General features: G+C 33.9%; 2 protein-coding genes across 2 annotated transcripts; one reads left to right on the top strand and one right to left on the bottom strand.

Moving 5' to 3' along the window:
- Positions 1 to 314: 314 nt before the first annotated feature.
- Positions 315 to 6,490, bottom strand: LOC123714687 (facilitated trehalose transporter Tret1-like). Its single transcript, XM_045669053.1, has 7 exons — positions 6,289 to 6,490; positions 4,302 to 4,531; positions 3,144 to 3,464; positions 2,788 to 2,920; positions 2,135 to 2,358; positions 1,087 to 1,281; positions 315 to 617 (listed from the first exon to the last, which is right to left on the bottom strand). The coding sequence occupies exons 1-7, from the start codon at positions 6,347 to 6,349 to the stop codon at positions 381 to 383; spliced, it is 1,401 nt and encodes a 466-aa protein (XP_045525009.1). The 5' UTR covers positions 6,350 to 6,490; the 3' UTR covers positions 315 to 380.
- A 6,473-nt stretch (positions 6,491 to 12,963) lies between these two features.
- Positions 12,964 to 17,437, top strand: LOC123714251 (glycosylphosphatidylinositol anchor attachment 1 protein). Its single transcript, XM_045668449.1, has 12 exons — positions 12,964 to 13,329; positions 13,474 to 13,593; positions 13,943 to 14,102; positions 14,296 to 14,556; positions 14,819 to 14,933; positions 15,139 to 15,229; positions 15,498 to 15,741; positions 15,901 to 16,242; positions 16,437 to 16,576; positions 16,727 to 16,857; positions 16,995 to 17,175; positions 17,320 to 17,437. The coding sequence occupies exons 1-12, from the start codon at positions 13,081 to 13,083 to the stop codon at positions 17,410 to 17,412; spliced, it is 2,127 nt and encodes a 708-aa protein (XP_045524405.1). The 5' UTR covers positions 12,964 to 13,080; the 3' UTR covers positions 17,413 to 17,437.
- The last annotated feature ends 4 nt before the right edge of the window (positions 17,438 to 17,441 follow it).

Below are 17,441 nucleotides of genomic sequence, written 5' to 3'. Positions count from 1 at the left end.
ATATTAAATTTGATTCGAATTTTTATTAAGCCCAATTGCAGGATTTCTATAATAGTGGATTGTGGAGTTATGGAGTAGTCTTTAGATACTAAATGCTACTTTGACTTCGGAAACAATATAAGACCTTCTGTGTTGATAGCCAGTATCTAACCAAATACTCATGCACTTTAATTATAAGACTTAACAAAGCCAAAGTATATTAAATGTGCCTTGGTTTAATCAAGCTCAGCTTTGCGCGAGTCTGGACGTCTAATCAATAAATTAAATAAGTTATTAAACTCTCTCATACTAGTTTACATTTAGATTGGCATTATCAAGATACAAAATAATGAAAGAAAATATTCCAGGTGGTTATTACGGTTTTAATTAAAAAATCACAACTATTTCTTAAAAAGCCGCTTTGAATTGATTGCATTCTGGACCTCCTGCTCGGTTTTCCCCATTGTTTCCGCAATAAATATTAAAGTGAAAACTCCACTGACGAGATTGATTGTGGCATATAAATAGAAAAGTATGTCGTAACCAAACAGTTTTATTATTGGTGCATACAGAAGCAGTTGGAGAAACTCTATAAACCATATATATGTTACGAAAACACCCATTATTTTCCCGCAAATCTGAAAACGAATTATATTAGTACTTAGCTTCACAGCACACATCTACACAAGGGTATGTGGAAACAATGGAACACTGCAGAGTGAGACACCTAGAGAGACTTATAACAGGCTAGGTTGTTATGTCCTATGTGAGTAGACTAACAAAACTCGAGAAAAAAGAAAAAAGGGCAATGCAGCTTTATTTTAGTATAGCTGGGGATAGTTAGTACCCCAAGTACTTAGGATAACATATCATGTCGATCTTTGTTTAAAAAACATATATTTTAGAAAAGATAGCTAACATATACTGCAGATTATGTATTATGTGATAAAACCTCTGCGCGTCACTCAAAAATATTTTATTGTTTTGTAAAAAAGTCCACATATCGTGGTCCGATCATGGTATCGATTTTTTAATGACATTCATGAGTTTTGACCAGCATTTGCTACATTCAATACTAAAGAAAGCTTAAAGCTATATATAACTCACTTGAAAGGAAAACATTTCGGGAATCAATATGAATATTATAGACGCAATCCCTCCAGCGAAGTAGAAAACACATGAAATCATCATCGAAAGTGGTAACCACCCGGGCACTGAACCACCATTCTTTTTAATGAGGAAACATGTAGCTATAACTGAAAACGATATGGCAGATGCTATATACGCTCCGACCAGTATGGGCTGAAAGAATTATTAACGACTGATGAACAAAGATTCCGTTTTATTAGACATTTTTTTAGGCAAGTAGGTGATCAGCCGGACACAAAAGAATAAATAAAATCATCGGCGCTACAATTTTTTGGGTCTGCGCCTCACATTTCTATATCTGTTTCATGGTAATTTGTCAAATAGTAGGCAAGTAGGTGATCAGCCTCCTGTGCCTGACACATGCCGTCGACGTATTGAGTCTATGCCATGCTATCGCTTGTTTCCTTACGATGTTTTTCTTCACCGTTTGAGCGAATATTAAATGCTCGCATAGAAAGTCCATTGGGCCCAGCCGGGGATCGAACTTACGACGTCAGGGATGACAGTCGCACGATGAAGCTACTACATTAACACTGCCTGACATAAGCCGTGGATTTATTAAGTATAAGATGGTTCTTTCACTATGTTTTCCTTATTAAACTGCTGGGGTCCACATCTATGACGTGAGAGACAGGTGAAGACTGACTGTTATATAATGATGACTTTAAATTATCAACCATTTTCAATATTAAAAAGTTTTGAATGTTCCATGTTAAAAAGCAGATGTTTCCTTAAAAGTCCTAAAGTCCATCCATGAATGTATTACACTAACCCAAAACCCCACTTGAAGAACCTTATTAAATATCAATATAATTGAGCCGTTTTAACTGAAGGACTTCTTCCTTTTCGTCACAGCATACGCTCAATAAGACATAAAGAGACGTAAGAGATCCTTAAATCTGCAATTAGACTTATTTAGTTTGAATGAATACTGGATAAACTGAAGATATATTTACTGTAAATAAACTAAAAATAATGTTAGTTTTGATATTGTGATAGAAATTACCTTTCTACCGGCCCTCTCTATAATAACAGCGAGAATAAACGAAGCAGTGATCATAACTATTGGAAAACTAAACGACTGTACTTCCGGACTTATTTCAAAGTCAGTCCCTGCGTATGATAAAAGTGTGAAAGCATAGACTGTTATTGAATAGGCGCCACTAAAACCATACAACGTTGTTACTATGAAGATTATTATGATACTGCGTCGCCATTTCTTGTCAATCACTGAAAAAATAATAAAATATGTAATTCAACCACCTTTTTTATATAACGGGGGGCAAATGTGCATGAGGCTCACCTATTCAAGTGATACCGCCGCCACACTTACATTGCCAGAACGCTCGAGAATACGAAGCCGGCCTTTTAAGAATTGGTACGTTCTTTTCTTGAAGGACCATAAGTAGAATTGGTTTGATAATACTTCAGTGGACAGCTGGTTCCACATAGTGTTGGTGCTCGGCAGAAACTGTCTATAAAAACGCTCAGTTGTGGAACGACAGACGTCGAGGTGATACAGATGGTATCACGTACTTCTAGTAGTGCCTATCCATTACTGGAGGTCGGCCGTCAGTCTCTTGTATCGTGTCTAGTCCTGTACCAGCAGCAACTCTTAGAAGCAGTAGGACACAATATATATTTGAACAATATACTTACAGATACTTGTTATTGAGATATCTGGCGTGTTATTGGATTTCTCCTCTTCCTCTTTCATACAATCAACTACATCTTGCACTGTCTTGTCGCTTTTGTCCAGGCCTCTGAGTGAAGCCACTGTTTCAATTGCTTCCTAAAAATAACGCCTGATTGTCGAATTTTAAAGTACTTTATTCCTTTCATCAATTATTTTTTGTTACTTTTAGCTATTTGCTCATCATTTTAAAACTAAGTTTAAACTTCGTCGTAGAAAATCAGTTGAAAAATTACTGACTTACTTTCTTTCCTTAATCAGGATAAATAAAACAAGATAAATTGATGGAATTAAAAAGCTTTCCATGAACTTCGTTACTTACATCAATTTTACCTTGCTTGACCAGATACGCAGGCGCTTCTGGGGCTTTAAACATCAGCACCGATGCTACAATTGGTAACCCCAGCACTGCCCATTGTACTGTATAGTAATCTAAGTAAGCTCCAATAATATACATGAACAAAACTCCTAGATTCTGTGACAGAATAAGGAGTGAACCTAAAACACCACGTATACTGTCCTGGCTAATTTCTTTCACATACATTGGGACAACATTAAAACAACCTCCTGCGGGTATCCCGCCGAATATTCTTGATAAGGTTAGAGTTACTGGTGTCGGGTATAGTTTTAGTGCCCATGACATCTGAAACAATACCATAATGATAATTTATTTATTATAATAAGTCCATATTATGGTTATTATTGTGTTAGTTACAAAATTGTTCTAAATATATGAATAGGTAAGCTTTAAAGTATATTCAATAATACAATTACAAGAGGGCACATGCATTCCACTGCATGTCTCATGTAAGCATGCTGTTTGTGCTCCCACGCACGCGCAGAGATACAGCTCGCTTGCACATCGTGGCGTAAAAACAGTCCACACCTGCACAACTATATTATAAATTATGCCGATTATTCACCATCATCAATAATTAAAAAGGGACAGCATATGGTTGTTTGTACTAAATAAATACAACACGATGTCTTGTTTCTAGAAATTTCTAGTCTAATGGCGAGTTATGTAACCTAACATTAGTAAACCAAATGTTAGCAATTATCGCACCCTGGAAGCCATTATGGGCCCTTAGTTCTCTCTTTTCCCTTCCACACTCACAAATTGTATTACAACATTCTAGTTTCCAATAATGTCGAATACACTTGTATTGAATTGTCACTTAGATTTATGAACACTTAGACAAGCCAAGTCAGTTTTAGCTAGCGCTGCAACCCCACTACCCTTAAGTGTATGTTAGATATAAGCTCATGTTTTAAACGATTAATGACAGTTGTTACCCAGCTTCAAACAACCTGTTTCATGTAATATATTTCTGAACAAATCCATACAACAACTGCAACTTAACTGGCGATTCGACAGAATTTACCAATGACCCTAGCATTATTTTAAAGACAACTGGACATAGCAATTCCTTTTACAGCTATTAGATGTATAGTGAATAGTAGAATCCGTAGTACCTACCGCCTGTGGATAAAGAAGAGACATTACGGCAACCTTTCTTCCATAGTTATCTGCGATGTAAGCGTAAATAGGTGTTCCCAACATAGCAGCGAAACACATAAGGCTGGCTATCCATGATATCGCGTAGTCAGATAGAGGCTCGCCTGCTGGTGAATCAGGTGCTTGGAGGATTTTTGTCATGGGTGAAATCCAGCTGGTCTCCGCTCCGGAAACGAATAGAGCAAAGTTGGCTGGAAAATCACACGAAATATATTTGCAATAAAATTATTTCTATAATGCTATAAGGATATCGTAAACAACGTAGTGTTATAAGACAGAATATTTTAGATGGTTTGATAACAAATACGTTTTTAATATACTGAAGTGACAATTAGGGCTAAGTAGTCTCCACTCTGAATAGGACGGAGAATACAACTGTTTATTAGCTTCTGTATTAATTGAAAAGAAGATGTCAAATTTTATTTCTCAATATTTTGTAAATAAATAATTTTTAATGATTATTATGATTAAAAATTGACAAATAGCAAATTAACACAAATTTAAAAAGTTCGGTCCCTGTGGCTGTGGACCGTGGCTTTGCTGCGACACTTATTCACCGGTACTTCTCACCAGGCGTAACTTAAACCGTTAATTACTGCTTACGCGCTTGGGGGTTCAAGTCAAGGTCTCTACTCAAGAGTCCTTAAAGCCAAAGTTGGAGGAAAGACTCTTATATTTAAACTGTTAATTTTTTCCACATGTTCAGCGGCTGAGCCAGCTTTGGTGCTTGTCTTTATTGTAAATTCTTGATGTCTGAGTCTGATGAGCCTGTAACGTCTTTGCCGCACCAGGTATATGATAAAGGAGGTAAGACAAGGCCAACGTGTCAACACATATCGACGGAAATTCTCATTTTCGGCTTTATCTTGTATACCTTTATGTGTATTTTATAGTTATTTTGCATTTATATTATCACAACATTATTATCAAACATGAGTTTTTGTTACTCAAAATTATTAGTGGATATTGCTAAGTTTAAAATACTATTTTATTCGTTTCTGAATCGTTTGAGTATGCTAGCACGTCAAAACTTATTCCTTATATATCCAACTATTATAAATGCCTTATAACTATTATTACTGTATTTATGTACTTGTTTGTAAGCATAAATTTAAGATAGACTTGTGCCATCGTTTTTTTGTAAAAAGACATACTCAAAACGAGGCAGGTAGCGTTCATGAGCTTATAGATAGATTAGTTAGAACGAAAATAATTTATTGATAAATGGTTGACGCTGGTTTGTTGGGCTAAAAAGAATGTCGCACCTTATATATGTGGTGTATTATATATGTGCAACATACTAAAAATTATATTAAGAGATAATTATTTGGGATGGAAATAAGAGAAGTTAAAGCTCCAGGGAGCTGTCCAGACGTTTTAGAATTTAAATACATATTTTTTGAAGATAGCTATAGAAAACTGATCTGTGACTACAGTGACAATTCCACAAACGTATCGTGAATTGTATAAAAACCTTAATAATACTAAGGAAGTCCAAGGTGATGATGATTATACGTTGAAAAAATAATAATAAATAGTTTATAAATAAAATAATAATACTAATCAGTCTCACTGAAACTGTAATGATAATAAAAATATTTATGTCTTCAGACAATTAAAATAATATAATAGTTAATCTCTTTTTAGGAAAGTTGAACCATTTTAAATTCCTCTTTAATTGTGTATGTGTAAAGAAGTCAAAATCAAAATCAATATGATAAGATGATAATTGAAAACTAAACGTATTCTATTTAGTTTAAAATGTTATTTTATTCATAAAAAAACTCTCTCCAGAAAACTTCTATTTTTGACACTTTTTTCTGTCGCTTTGTACGTCGGGACGTCGATATATATATAAAAGACCATGATCAATTGAGTAAATAGTAGAGTAGCGTATAGTTATATCGCCCTTTGAGTTTTGTAAAATATTAATAAAATACACACATACCCAAAATTACAACTAGCCATTGTTTATATGTGTGTCCTGTAGAAGGGTTTTGATTCATCATACAGCCTGCTATGTTCACTACTATCGCATTTTAATTGAAGTTTAACAGTCAATTGTTGTTCGTTTATATATTGATACTATGCACTGCGCGTAGAATTAGCAACTGAACAAATAATGTTAACAGCGTGTGGCCACTCGGGCCTTCAAGAACATAAGAACATCAAGTAGGTAATACTTGTTACTATACCTAAGTGATTTACTAATTAATATCTGTAAGTAAGTTCGAAGCAAAGTAAGGTGTGGTCAAAGACATTGTTTTTTGATGAAATGAAATGAATAAATTTAATGAAATAAATCAAATTGAATCGCAAAATATGTTGCTAAGCTCAAATCTCGGGCTGGACCAATTGAGTATTTTTTAAGTAATTCTTTGATTTCTGCAGAAGGTTTTTATGGATATAAAAAAATTTAAATACATATTTAAGACTTAGGTTTTTGTTCAGGAAAAGCGCACAATCTCTATAGGATAGTATAAAAAAATGGATATCGTTTTACTGACAAAATCTTAGCAAATATATGTCCCTAGTTTGCATATTTTTATTTATTTAATATAATGGTGTATAAGGATGCGTCCTGTATAATAATAACGTTATACCTCTCTCCGTACAATCTGTAATCATTAGTATTTGTTCTCAAAATAGGTTTATTATATTTTAACATGTGTTTCAAGGATTTTATTAATTGATAGAAATTAGTACAATTTTGTAGGCAATTTACAATTATTTTATTCAATCTAGCTAACAATTTCTGTTATGAAAACGATGATTAGATAGATAAGTGTTACAGACCTGGCACAACCGCAGAAACTGTTAAACCTATAAACCTCAGAATTAGAACTTTTTAATTAACAAATAAAAGAGGGGCCGATCGCAGAGCCGTGAAAATTAATAGTTGTGTGAATTTTTGTATGCTAAAACAATACAGATACAAATTTAGGGGTGGACTACCACACAAAATTTCACGAAAATAGGTCGAGCTATTTCGGAAGAGTTTATTTACGAACACCGTGACGCGAGATTTTTATAATAGCAGAGAAAGATTCGATAAAATTAGCGGAAAAGTTGTAAAACATCGCGATGAAACTGCCTTAGAGCCAAAAAGTCGACGGCGTGTCAGGCACAGGCACATGAAGCAGATACAAATATTGAGACTTTTGTTTTATTACCTATCGCCACTAAAGACTATCTTCCTTATTCATACTTTAAACTAAATTGCTGACCTGTCTCTTTTCATGACTGCGTAAACATAATCTGTCAGAAAGAGACCAAACAATACATATTTTAAGTGGTTTAGTTTTTGGGTATTTCTCCAAGATCCAAAAGGTATACAAAAATAATTCTACAAAGTATTATAAGCAAAAATGCAAACAACGCTTGTACATAGGATTGTATTTAATGTTTAAATTCACGAAGGTATGACCTACAACTGAACACGATAAGCACATTAATGTGGAAATGTAAATATTTTCTTTGATTTGTAAACGAACATTAGGGTTTCAGTTAATATTTATATATAATTTTAATTTTATTAAATTAATATAATTGCATATTTACTCTTATATACTCTTCTTCCATACATGGATAATGTGCTAATTGCCCTCTGACATATTTAATGTTTTTTATAGTTTAATCAATGTTTAACTAGTTGTAACCAAAAATAGTATTTACGGAAAATAAATAAAAAATTTCAACGCGTTTAACTCGAAGATAATTTTCAATTTAAAAGTATATTGTTATGTTAATTTGGTCGGTGATGCCAAATTATAGTTTGGAAATAGTGAACCAAGGTTGTTGACAAAGAACATTCTAGATTCGATATCTAAATGGCTGAAAAATATTTCTATATAGATAGGTGTACTTTTGTTTTCTTCCTCGACATCCGATAATGAAACTTAGCTATAGGTAATAGAAAACTTCAAATTAATTAATATTTTACATTATATGCACAATTTATTTTGAACACGAACTGTTACGTAATTTCCCCCTTTTATAAACAATGTAATGTGCACGATCGGATTTTCACAACTTTGTTTTTTAAGTTTATCTATTAAGAATATTAAACAATAATTACGTATACATTATATTGATAAAGCGCGCAATCGTTTATTAAAACCTAAATATAACTATCAAATATACAGTTTTTACAATTTTCTAAACGTACATAGTAATAATAAGAAAGAAAATTTAAAACAAATTGAAAAAGTTTGGCAGCATTTCCTCGCTGTATTGATATAGTTATTTGTTGAGTAAGGAAAACACCAGCATATACATAGATATTATAATATCTTCAATAGATTATCATATATTTAAATAATAATATATAATAATATTTTAAGAATAATTCGGTGTAATTTTTGTATTGGTATATTTATATATAGCGCATTCGTCTAGAGAATTGGTAATAAAAACGTACAAACGATCTCGGGTTTAAATCGCGGAGGGGTACTACGGCAGTCCGATTGTCTAAGATTTTTTTAGCCCTAAAAGTAAGTGGTTATTGGACTGCTCCATGCCTCCGGGAAAGGCTAGTACGTCTGATTTCATGATATTCCGTTATTATGGACCTCCGAGTAAAATACGCAGTGTGTATCATGATTCTACCCAAAACCTGTAATTACTGTCTCAATAGAGATCACCATCATGACCGAATCGTTCTGTTGATATTTATAAATCCAGTTATATTTCTGATGATGGACGCTATGTGAAAAAAGCAAAGCCTTTTATGTAATTTTTTTTTAACCCGTAATAAACAGAATTTGTTAGCAAATAATTGGTTTTTGAGGCCATGCAATATACTAAGTTTATAATACCTATACTCAATACAAAACAATAAATATTCAGTAAGATAATTACTTTCGGAAACGAGCACATTAACAATTAAATAGTGAAATTACTTTTAGATAACATAAATTAATATAAGAAAAAACAATAACCTTAAAACCTTAAAAATAATACCTAAAATATATTATTAAAAAGCAAGGTTCGTCCGTTAAATATCTAGACTAATTCATTGTTCGAGGTAGCTACCAGCTCTTCGGTCTCCTTGATGTCCTGGATGTCAACTGACCTTTTCGGTATTTGAAAATGCATTTTGAAACTGCTGCATTGTGTTGTTAAAAATAACATATGTAGTTTATAAGCAAACTTATGCATTCTGCATTGTTTTAGTATGACGTTAAAGCAGCTGCGGGACTAAGATAATCATAATCTAATACATCGTGAATTTTTGCCAACCTGTTTTCTTCTATTACACAAAAACTATGTATATTTAATATTCATCTTTAAGAAGCCAATGCTTTATGAGAATAGTCAAAAGACACAATGCTACAATGGTGATTTTCAATATAAAGGACAATGCCACTCATAAACTATTTCGCTTATGAGAGAAGAAAAAACAGTATATTATTATTTGCCACAGTAAAATGTAAAAAAAAAACAGTGTTTTATTTAATTTAAGATTCCTTTATCTCAAGTTAAAACCATTAACGTGACGTTCATTGCAATAATGCGCTTTTAGGCGTATATATGAATGCAGGTGTGGGAATAATAAGCCAAGAGACCATCACAATTTTACAAGTGGTACTAAAAATACAAACCACACATATGATCCGGTGTATTAATTCAGTTAATGAGTTACATAGGTTAACGGACGCTTTTTCTTTGTCCGTTGAGTGAATTGACAAAAGTTGTGATATTTGTTAGTTATTTTTTTGTATTGTTTCTTATGTAATGTTGTTTTACCTAATTAATTTCTTATGTTTGTTTTTTTTGTTCCATGTTCCTCGTGTGAACTAACTATGCAAAAATCTCGGTTTTGTATCCCGGACATCTATTTAGACTACGACCAATATTTAAGCCTTGAATTGTTTAAGCTCTCGCAGAACATGCTTAAAAGGAGTATTAAGAATATCCATAGTGAATATTTAAGTCACCTGCATCATGAGCATACCCAACATACACATTCACGGACTCACCCTCACCTTTACACCATTACACAACGCCAAATTAAGTATATCTGCGTTAATTGCATTAAATATTTTTTTTTGTTCTCCTTTTCTAAATTTTTGAACCTTTTCGTAGGTAAATATTATGTATTCTATCTCTGGCTATGTTTTAGTGTAATTGTTTGTTATTATACTCGTATATATTTTTTATCAGTTGTAGGATTACAAAATAAATAAATAAAAGATTGATAACTATTTGGATTCAAAGTATGATCTCTAGAAATGAAGATTAAATCATTTGTGAATATTCGCATTTCTTCTTTTACCAAAATATTTTGTGAACTTTGAATCGTATCAGTGTATAACCTTACTTTTGGATTAATGAGTGGACCTTTAAAGATTGGAGTTAAAGTTATTTTAACATAGTTTATGTATTTTATAATCCGTAACTTTAACTAATACTTGCTTATAGGACAAAGGAAAATACCATAATTACGTTTAAGTCAAACTAACAGTAACTGCTTCACAATAAACTTAACGCGCATTGGTTAGTCTATTCATGGTTGACTAGTCTTTATTTTATATTTGACTTAATGTCCTAAAATCCCTAAATGGCGCAGATGGCGTCCACAGTGAGTCTCCATCGCATTCGGTCATGAGCTTCGTATTTCACCTCACTCCAAATCACTGACTCTCATTGCATCATCTGCAACCAACTCCACTGGGATTTGTGAACTTGTCCTAAATTTCTAAGGTATACAAATAACTTGTATTGATTTAGACAGATATACACTTCTTTACTCTGGGATATTGCTGAATTCCGTAAGTGAAAATATAGATTGTACTATAAAAAATGCATGGGATGCAGTCCATATAACTATATTTTGTAAATACTGCAAAATATTTTAAATATATTAAAAAAAGGTGCATTAGGTGAACCATGCTATAACAGGTCCTTGTAGTAGTTAGCCACAGAACGATTATTTTTATTATTATTTGAATGGAGACTATAATGTTTATTTTTGTTATTTTAGAGTTATTTCACCATTCCGGAAAACAAAGAAAATACAATAATAAAAATTATCACGTTAAAAAAATACTCCCCAATCTTCCTGGTTCCCGAGGGAGAGCAACTACCACCCTCCATTACATATTATGGAAAAACGAAGAATAGGACAATAATGAAAATAAAACACGTTCCAGGAATTAAGTTTGGCGGCGGTTTTTGTATGGAGATGTTGAAATAAAACTCTTTGTTTGAAGCTGGGTAACAACTGGCTTTAATGGTTACAACATAAGTTTATATCTAACATAACATTAAGAGGAGTGGGGTTGCGACGCTATCAAAAACTAATTTGGCTAAAAAATCTTCAATACAAGTGAATTCGACCTTTTGGACATAATCGGAAACAAAAATATTCAAGTTTAGGAAAAATATTAGGCTCCATGTGCCATGTGTGCGACGCTGGCTAACATTTGATTGCGCTTCTAGTTATCTACCAAAATTATATACATATATGAAACTTAACTAATGTAAGGTACATAACTCACGTCACAACAATTAAAATTATGATAACAAGATGGAATGGCCATTCAAAGAGAGAAGAATGTTAAAAAATTCAAATGCATAATCAGCACTCACGGTATCACCTGTTACAGCATCAGCTCTCGAGGTATCTAGCTATTATAGCTTCAAAAAGTCTTTAACACCTGCTCAGGGTAATGAAAGTGATTTTATAGATGATTCGGATCAATTTTTTTCTGTCCGTGTTGTAGCAGTGTACGACCTTCAAGCACTTATTCCTAAAGGGCAAGTTTCGCTGTTTTATTAAAGTTTGTACATCGTTTTATTACTACTTTTGAATTTTTGTTCATTTTTTTGTTTTAGATTGTGTTGTTTTTGTTTTGATCTATGGGTCTCCAACGACCACAAACATGTAAGACTAATTTTATTCATAACATAGCTAATGACACTGTAGCAGCGTATAATAAAAGTTCATACTGATTTTCGTACACTTTTTTGTTTTATTTACCATTTTCCAACGTTAAACGTGTAACTTAAGGTGTAAAAGTGGGTTCCTACTTGAGCTTTTTTTTTTCAAAACTTCAAGGGGCTGGGGCGCGAGCTGTTCCACTTAAAATAATTCAATAATATTTCAAGGAGTTTATAACGATACCTATTAGAAATCGATTACTTAAAAAAATACCAACCCAGCAGTGCTCAAATGATCCTGGACGATGTGTAACGAGACCACGATTTTACTTGCCTATGTCGCATAGCTAAAGATTGCATCTTGGGGTTTAGTAGGGATATTTGTAAACCTCACATACCTCCTGGTACCAAAATCTACCAAAATATGGTACCTCGGTAAATGATGAAGTTCATAATGCAGGTATAGTCGTTGCAAAATCGCAGACTTTCATCCGTAGTACTAGAGAAGTACTTACACATCTCTAGTATTGAGTCGTTCACAGCATGTAACTTATAAATACTTTTAAGGTCAAACTATCGACAGATAAAAAAGTTTTTAGTATGCGGGGGTTTGATTGTAAAACATTTAAAACTAATATTTCAAAGCAATGTCGTCACTCGTCTAATGAGTTATATTCTGTGGTGTTATATATCCGCTATTGTTCATGCTTGACAGTGACACTAAACTTTGAAATAATCAGTGAGTTTCGAATTTCTATATAGAATTCCGTTTTCGTCAACATTTTCATTTAAAAACTACAATCAATAAATGATTACAAATTGTAACCATATACTATTAAAAATAAGTTAAACTAAGATGGGCCTTCTATCAGACCCAGAATATGGGTCGATGCGATTCATAAAAGTTCTAAAAAGGATCCATTCGCCTCTGTGTTTTCTATTTTACATTGGTGCTATTGTATGGTTCTTTTTATTAGGGCACCGGGAGTTTAATAATGATACCTACTTCTCGGAAAATGCATTACTCCCAGGCCTGGTAACCAATGAATTCAATGGAGAACAAGCTGCGAAACAATTTCATAATGAACTTCTTCAAGAGCTTGAGGTAATTGCGATACTTTTTCTCGTCTATTGAAACTGTGCATAGAAATTGTTTTTACGACAAACAAAATCTGCGAATAATTTAAGTTTCGTGGTGATAATATACTACTGATAATACGAAACTGTTACAAATTGACAAGTCTTACAGGATAAATATGAAGATACAGATGAGATGCCAGTGCCATGGTTGGTTGCTAAGATGTCACAGATTCATTTAGAAGTGTACACACACAACTTCACACTTAATTACCCTCTTGGACAAGGACAGGTATAAAAGATCAGATATGTATATCAACAATATAGTGCAACATGATTGACCCACTGTAGTAGTGAAAATGTATCTCCATTACATTGGAAATACTACTTTATAAACAAGTTGAAAGAATTTAGAAAGTACAGTGTGAACTTGTTAGTATTGCTTTTGTATGTGAGAACTACACATTTAATTAAGACTATTAACAGTATTGACATAGCTTGATTTTGTCTGCCAGAGATTCTCAATTAGATCAAATAGTCATCTATCAACTTGATAAGATCCTAACTGACTGTAATAATTAATCCGTTATAAAAGTTATTATTTATATAATATTTTCTTTGAATAACTATAATGTTTCCAGGTATTCAAAGGAACAAATGTATATGGCATCCTCAGAGCACCTCGAACATCGTCATTGGAAGCACTGGTGCTCACAGTTCCATATAGACCTTTATCCTCTCATCAGAAGGGAACTACAGCTGGTATTGCACTTATGCTGGCCTTTGCACAATTTGCTAGACGTGAGTAGCGATTTAAGCTTTGAAAATTATTAAATATTTCAGCTTAAAATAAACATGGGAAGTAAATTGTACAAAAAAATAAACCCTATCATTCATCACTTACCTTCATATTCATTAGTACTTTAATTAGCTATTAATAAGTGATAATCCTTCACCTTGATTTCAAAATATAAATGTTGTATTACAATTTCAGCAAAAAAGTATTGGGCTAAGGACATAATATTTCTAGTAACGGAACATGAGCAACTGGGTATGCAAGCATGGCTCGAAGCCTACCACGGTCTTCAAAGTGATTCTGGCACATTTTATACCAACCTTGGTAGTTTTTGGAAGTCAAAGAAAAAAGGATGGGAATGGACGGATCATAGTCGGTGTTTAGATCCCGGTACTTTAAAAGGAAGGTCAGGATCAATACAGGCAGCTATTAATTTGGAGTTTCATACGCCCAAGATAAGTAAGTATTTTTATTTAAAAATAAGACCTTATGCGAATTCAAACTGGCTAGAATTTTATAATATGTAAAATTAAAATTTAATTTAACCCTGCCCGCCAGCTCAAAGTCTAAATTTAAGCCTAAAGATTTTGTGTCTGAGGGTGATTAAAATTTTTCATTTTCATTTCCTGGGTTGTTAATCTCACAGCTCACAATTTCTTGTAGAAAATGCTGTATTCTGATCGTTCTATATAATCAAATGGTTTTATGAACTATATTTCAGAGTACATAGAAGTGAAAGTGGAGGGTCTGAATGGTCAGTTGCCGAACTTAGATTTAGTTAATTTGGTGCACAAACTATGTGTCAAGTCTGGAATACATCACTCATACAAAAACAGGTTTTAACAGCTTTTACTTAGTACTACTGAATACTATTCTCGTTATTGAATCAACGAAGTTTCTAATTAATTTGATTAGCTTTTATAATATATACAGATAGTTGTTATCATAAGCTTTCTATAAATTTTTGAGAAATACCTGAAATTTTATTTGTACGGCAGATTTAAGATGAACTTTTTTCAATGGAATGAAACTGTATTCTAGTTATGCGTGGGTGAGAAATCGTAACAGCATGGACGGATGGGTGGACGGAGTGTGGACCATGTTGGGCATGATGTCGGCACAAATAGCGGGGGTAAGTTTGTCTGAACTTAAAACAAAATTTCAAAGAAACGATTCATAAGCATGGACTAAAAGTAAATTTCTCTTTAATTTATAAAACACACAATTCATGGTCTATTTAATTTTTAAAGTCAAGTTGATAGCTCTTGAATTATAAGTTTTGCAATTTAAATTCGAGGGTCACGATATCATAATGTTATCTTTCATTTTTCCGTACCCGTATTTGTTTTCCATTTCCAATAAAGCCGGAATGGATTATTTTACGCATTATCATTTTATAGGTACCGAACGGCAACCACGGCCTTTTCCATCGATTCGGAATCGAAGCCGTGACCCTCGAAGGTCGAGATGCCGACGACCCGGCAGGCGCTCCGCCGAGAGTCCATCAATTGACGGCCACGAATTTCTACAGACTAGGGACGGCATTGGAGAGCATATTCAGGTCTTTGAATAACTTGCTGGAGAGATTCCATCAAAGCTATTTCTTCTATTTGCTGGCAGCGACCGATCGCTTCATTTCTATCGGTAACCGTTTTTATTTATTTCGATTCAGTTAACTATTTATTTAGTCAAACTATTGGTTTCCTCAAAACCTAGTAAACAATTATGAAAAAGTTATATTTTTATTTTGTTCGTCTCGTTTACTTTGTTTTTGTAATGAATGAATAAATGTAATAATTGAAGGTCAGTACATGCCGTCCCTGTGCCTCCTGTGCGGGGCGATGCTAATACGCGCTCTATCTCTGTGGGTGACTATACAAAAGGAAGAGGATAAAAAAGAAGAAAAGAAAGATAACGACGGAGTCGAAGAGGAAAAGGTTAACGAAGAGAGTGAAGTTATCGAAAATCGTGAAGGTTTAAGAAAGAGAGTTAAAGGAGACTTAAAAGATAAAAAGAGAGTTAAAGAAGACGGCGATATGAAAGAAACAGAAAGTATTAGTGTTGTCAGCATTGGGGCAAATTATTTTCTGGCGCATTTGATCGGGTCGGGTGTGATGAATTCGCCTTTCGTCTTCAGTCACATCGGTAAGCCGAACCACTCTCTGCTCTCGAATAACCCTTTAGTTTAAACTAAACTTTAAAACTCATTTTCCCATTATTGTTGTATCGTTGTACATCGCTGACCGAAATTAATAAATATTTTTTACTCCCGCTTAAAGAAATTGGCGATACAATTTACGTTTACAATTAAAATACATATTTGAAAATGATAATTTCAGGAGCCAAATACCTCGATAGGCCATCGGAAGTCTCCGTCTATTACGGACTGTTTTGTGTGTCCGCCCTCATAGTGGTAATAACGCCATTCCTCTTGAAGCTGTTTCGGCAACGCCCGGCGAACAGAGAGGAATTGACTATCGTAAGTTAAAAGTTCTCGCACCTAATAATGAATAATGAATACTATGGATCGACCTCACTTGATACTATTTCCTTCAATGCTTCAATATTTTGATAACAACACTAAGTACCGTTTTATATTGTGACATTATGTGACGAATACCGTTTTCAGATCAACATTCTGCTCCTAATAGAGATGTCCACGTTGGGTCTCTGTGTGGGCATGCACAACATATCATTGGGACTGTGTGTGTGTGCGTTGTATACTCCGTTGGCCCTGCTCGTCGGAGTCCGAGAGAAACGGTAAATATCGTGGATGCTGCATATGTTTTTTTTTTAAAGAAAAAGCGTGTAATGCGTGTGTGCTGTGGTTGTAATTGGCCCTGGCTGTTATAGTTTGGAACGACCAGGTTATCTGATTAATGACGGTCAATTTACAGGTCACTTTCAGTATACCTGAAACAGGGCATATGCCTCCTGCTGCATCCATTGGTCATTTTAACGGTGTGCATGATGGTGTATTCCCGGATTCTGTTCCCGGAAGAATCACTTCCGAGTGCGTTGGGTCGAGGGAGGGATGCGGCGATGCAGGCGATCATGTTCTCTATTGTGGATTCCTTGGTAAGAATTGGTGCAAGTCGCCTTCGGCAGAGGTGTGTATGTCCCTATAGGCGAGTAGGTGATCGGCCTCCCGTGCCTGACCCGAATAGGAATGGAAACGACACTTATAACACTTATTTTGTAGTAATAATGAAAATCTTTCAGATATATGGAAACTGGTTGTTCAACGTGGCGACGACGGTGTTGTTGCCCGTTTGGATTATATCTTGGCAACTATTGTGCGTCACTGTCGCTTAGAACCAAAGAAAATATTTATTTACAACGTT

The sequence above is a fragment of the Pieris brassicae genome, chromosome 9, assembly GCF_905147105.1.
Source record: "Pieris brassicae chromosome 9, ilPieBrab1.1, whole genome shotgun sequence".
Taxonomy (NCBI): domain Eukaryota; kingdom Metazoa; phylum Arthropoda; class Insecta; order Lepidoptera; family Pieridae; genus Pieris; species Pieris brassicae.
The sequence above is the reverse complement of the archived record's forward strand: the minus strand, read 5'-3'. Positions and strand labels throughout refer to the sequence as shown.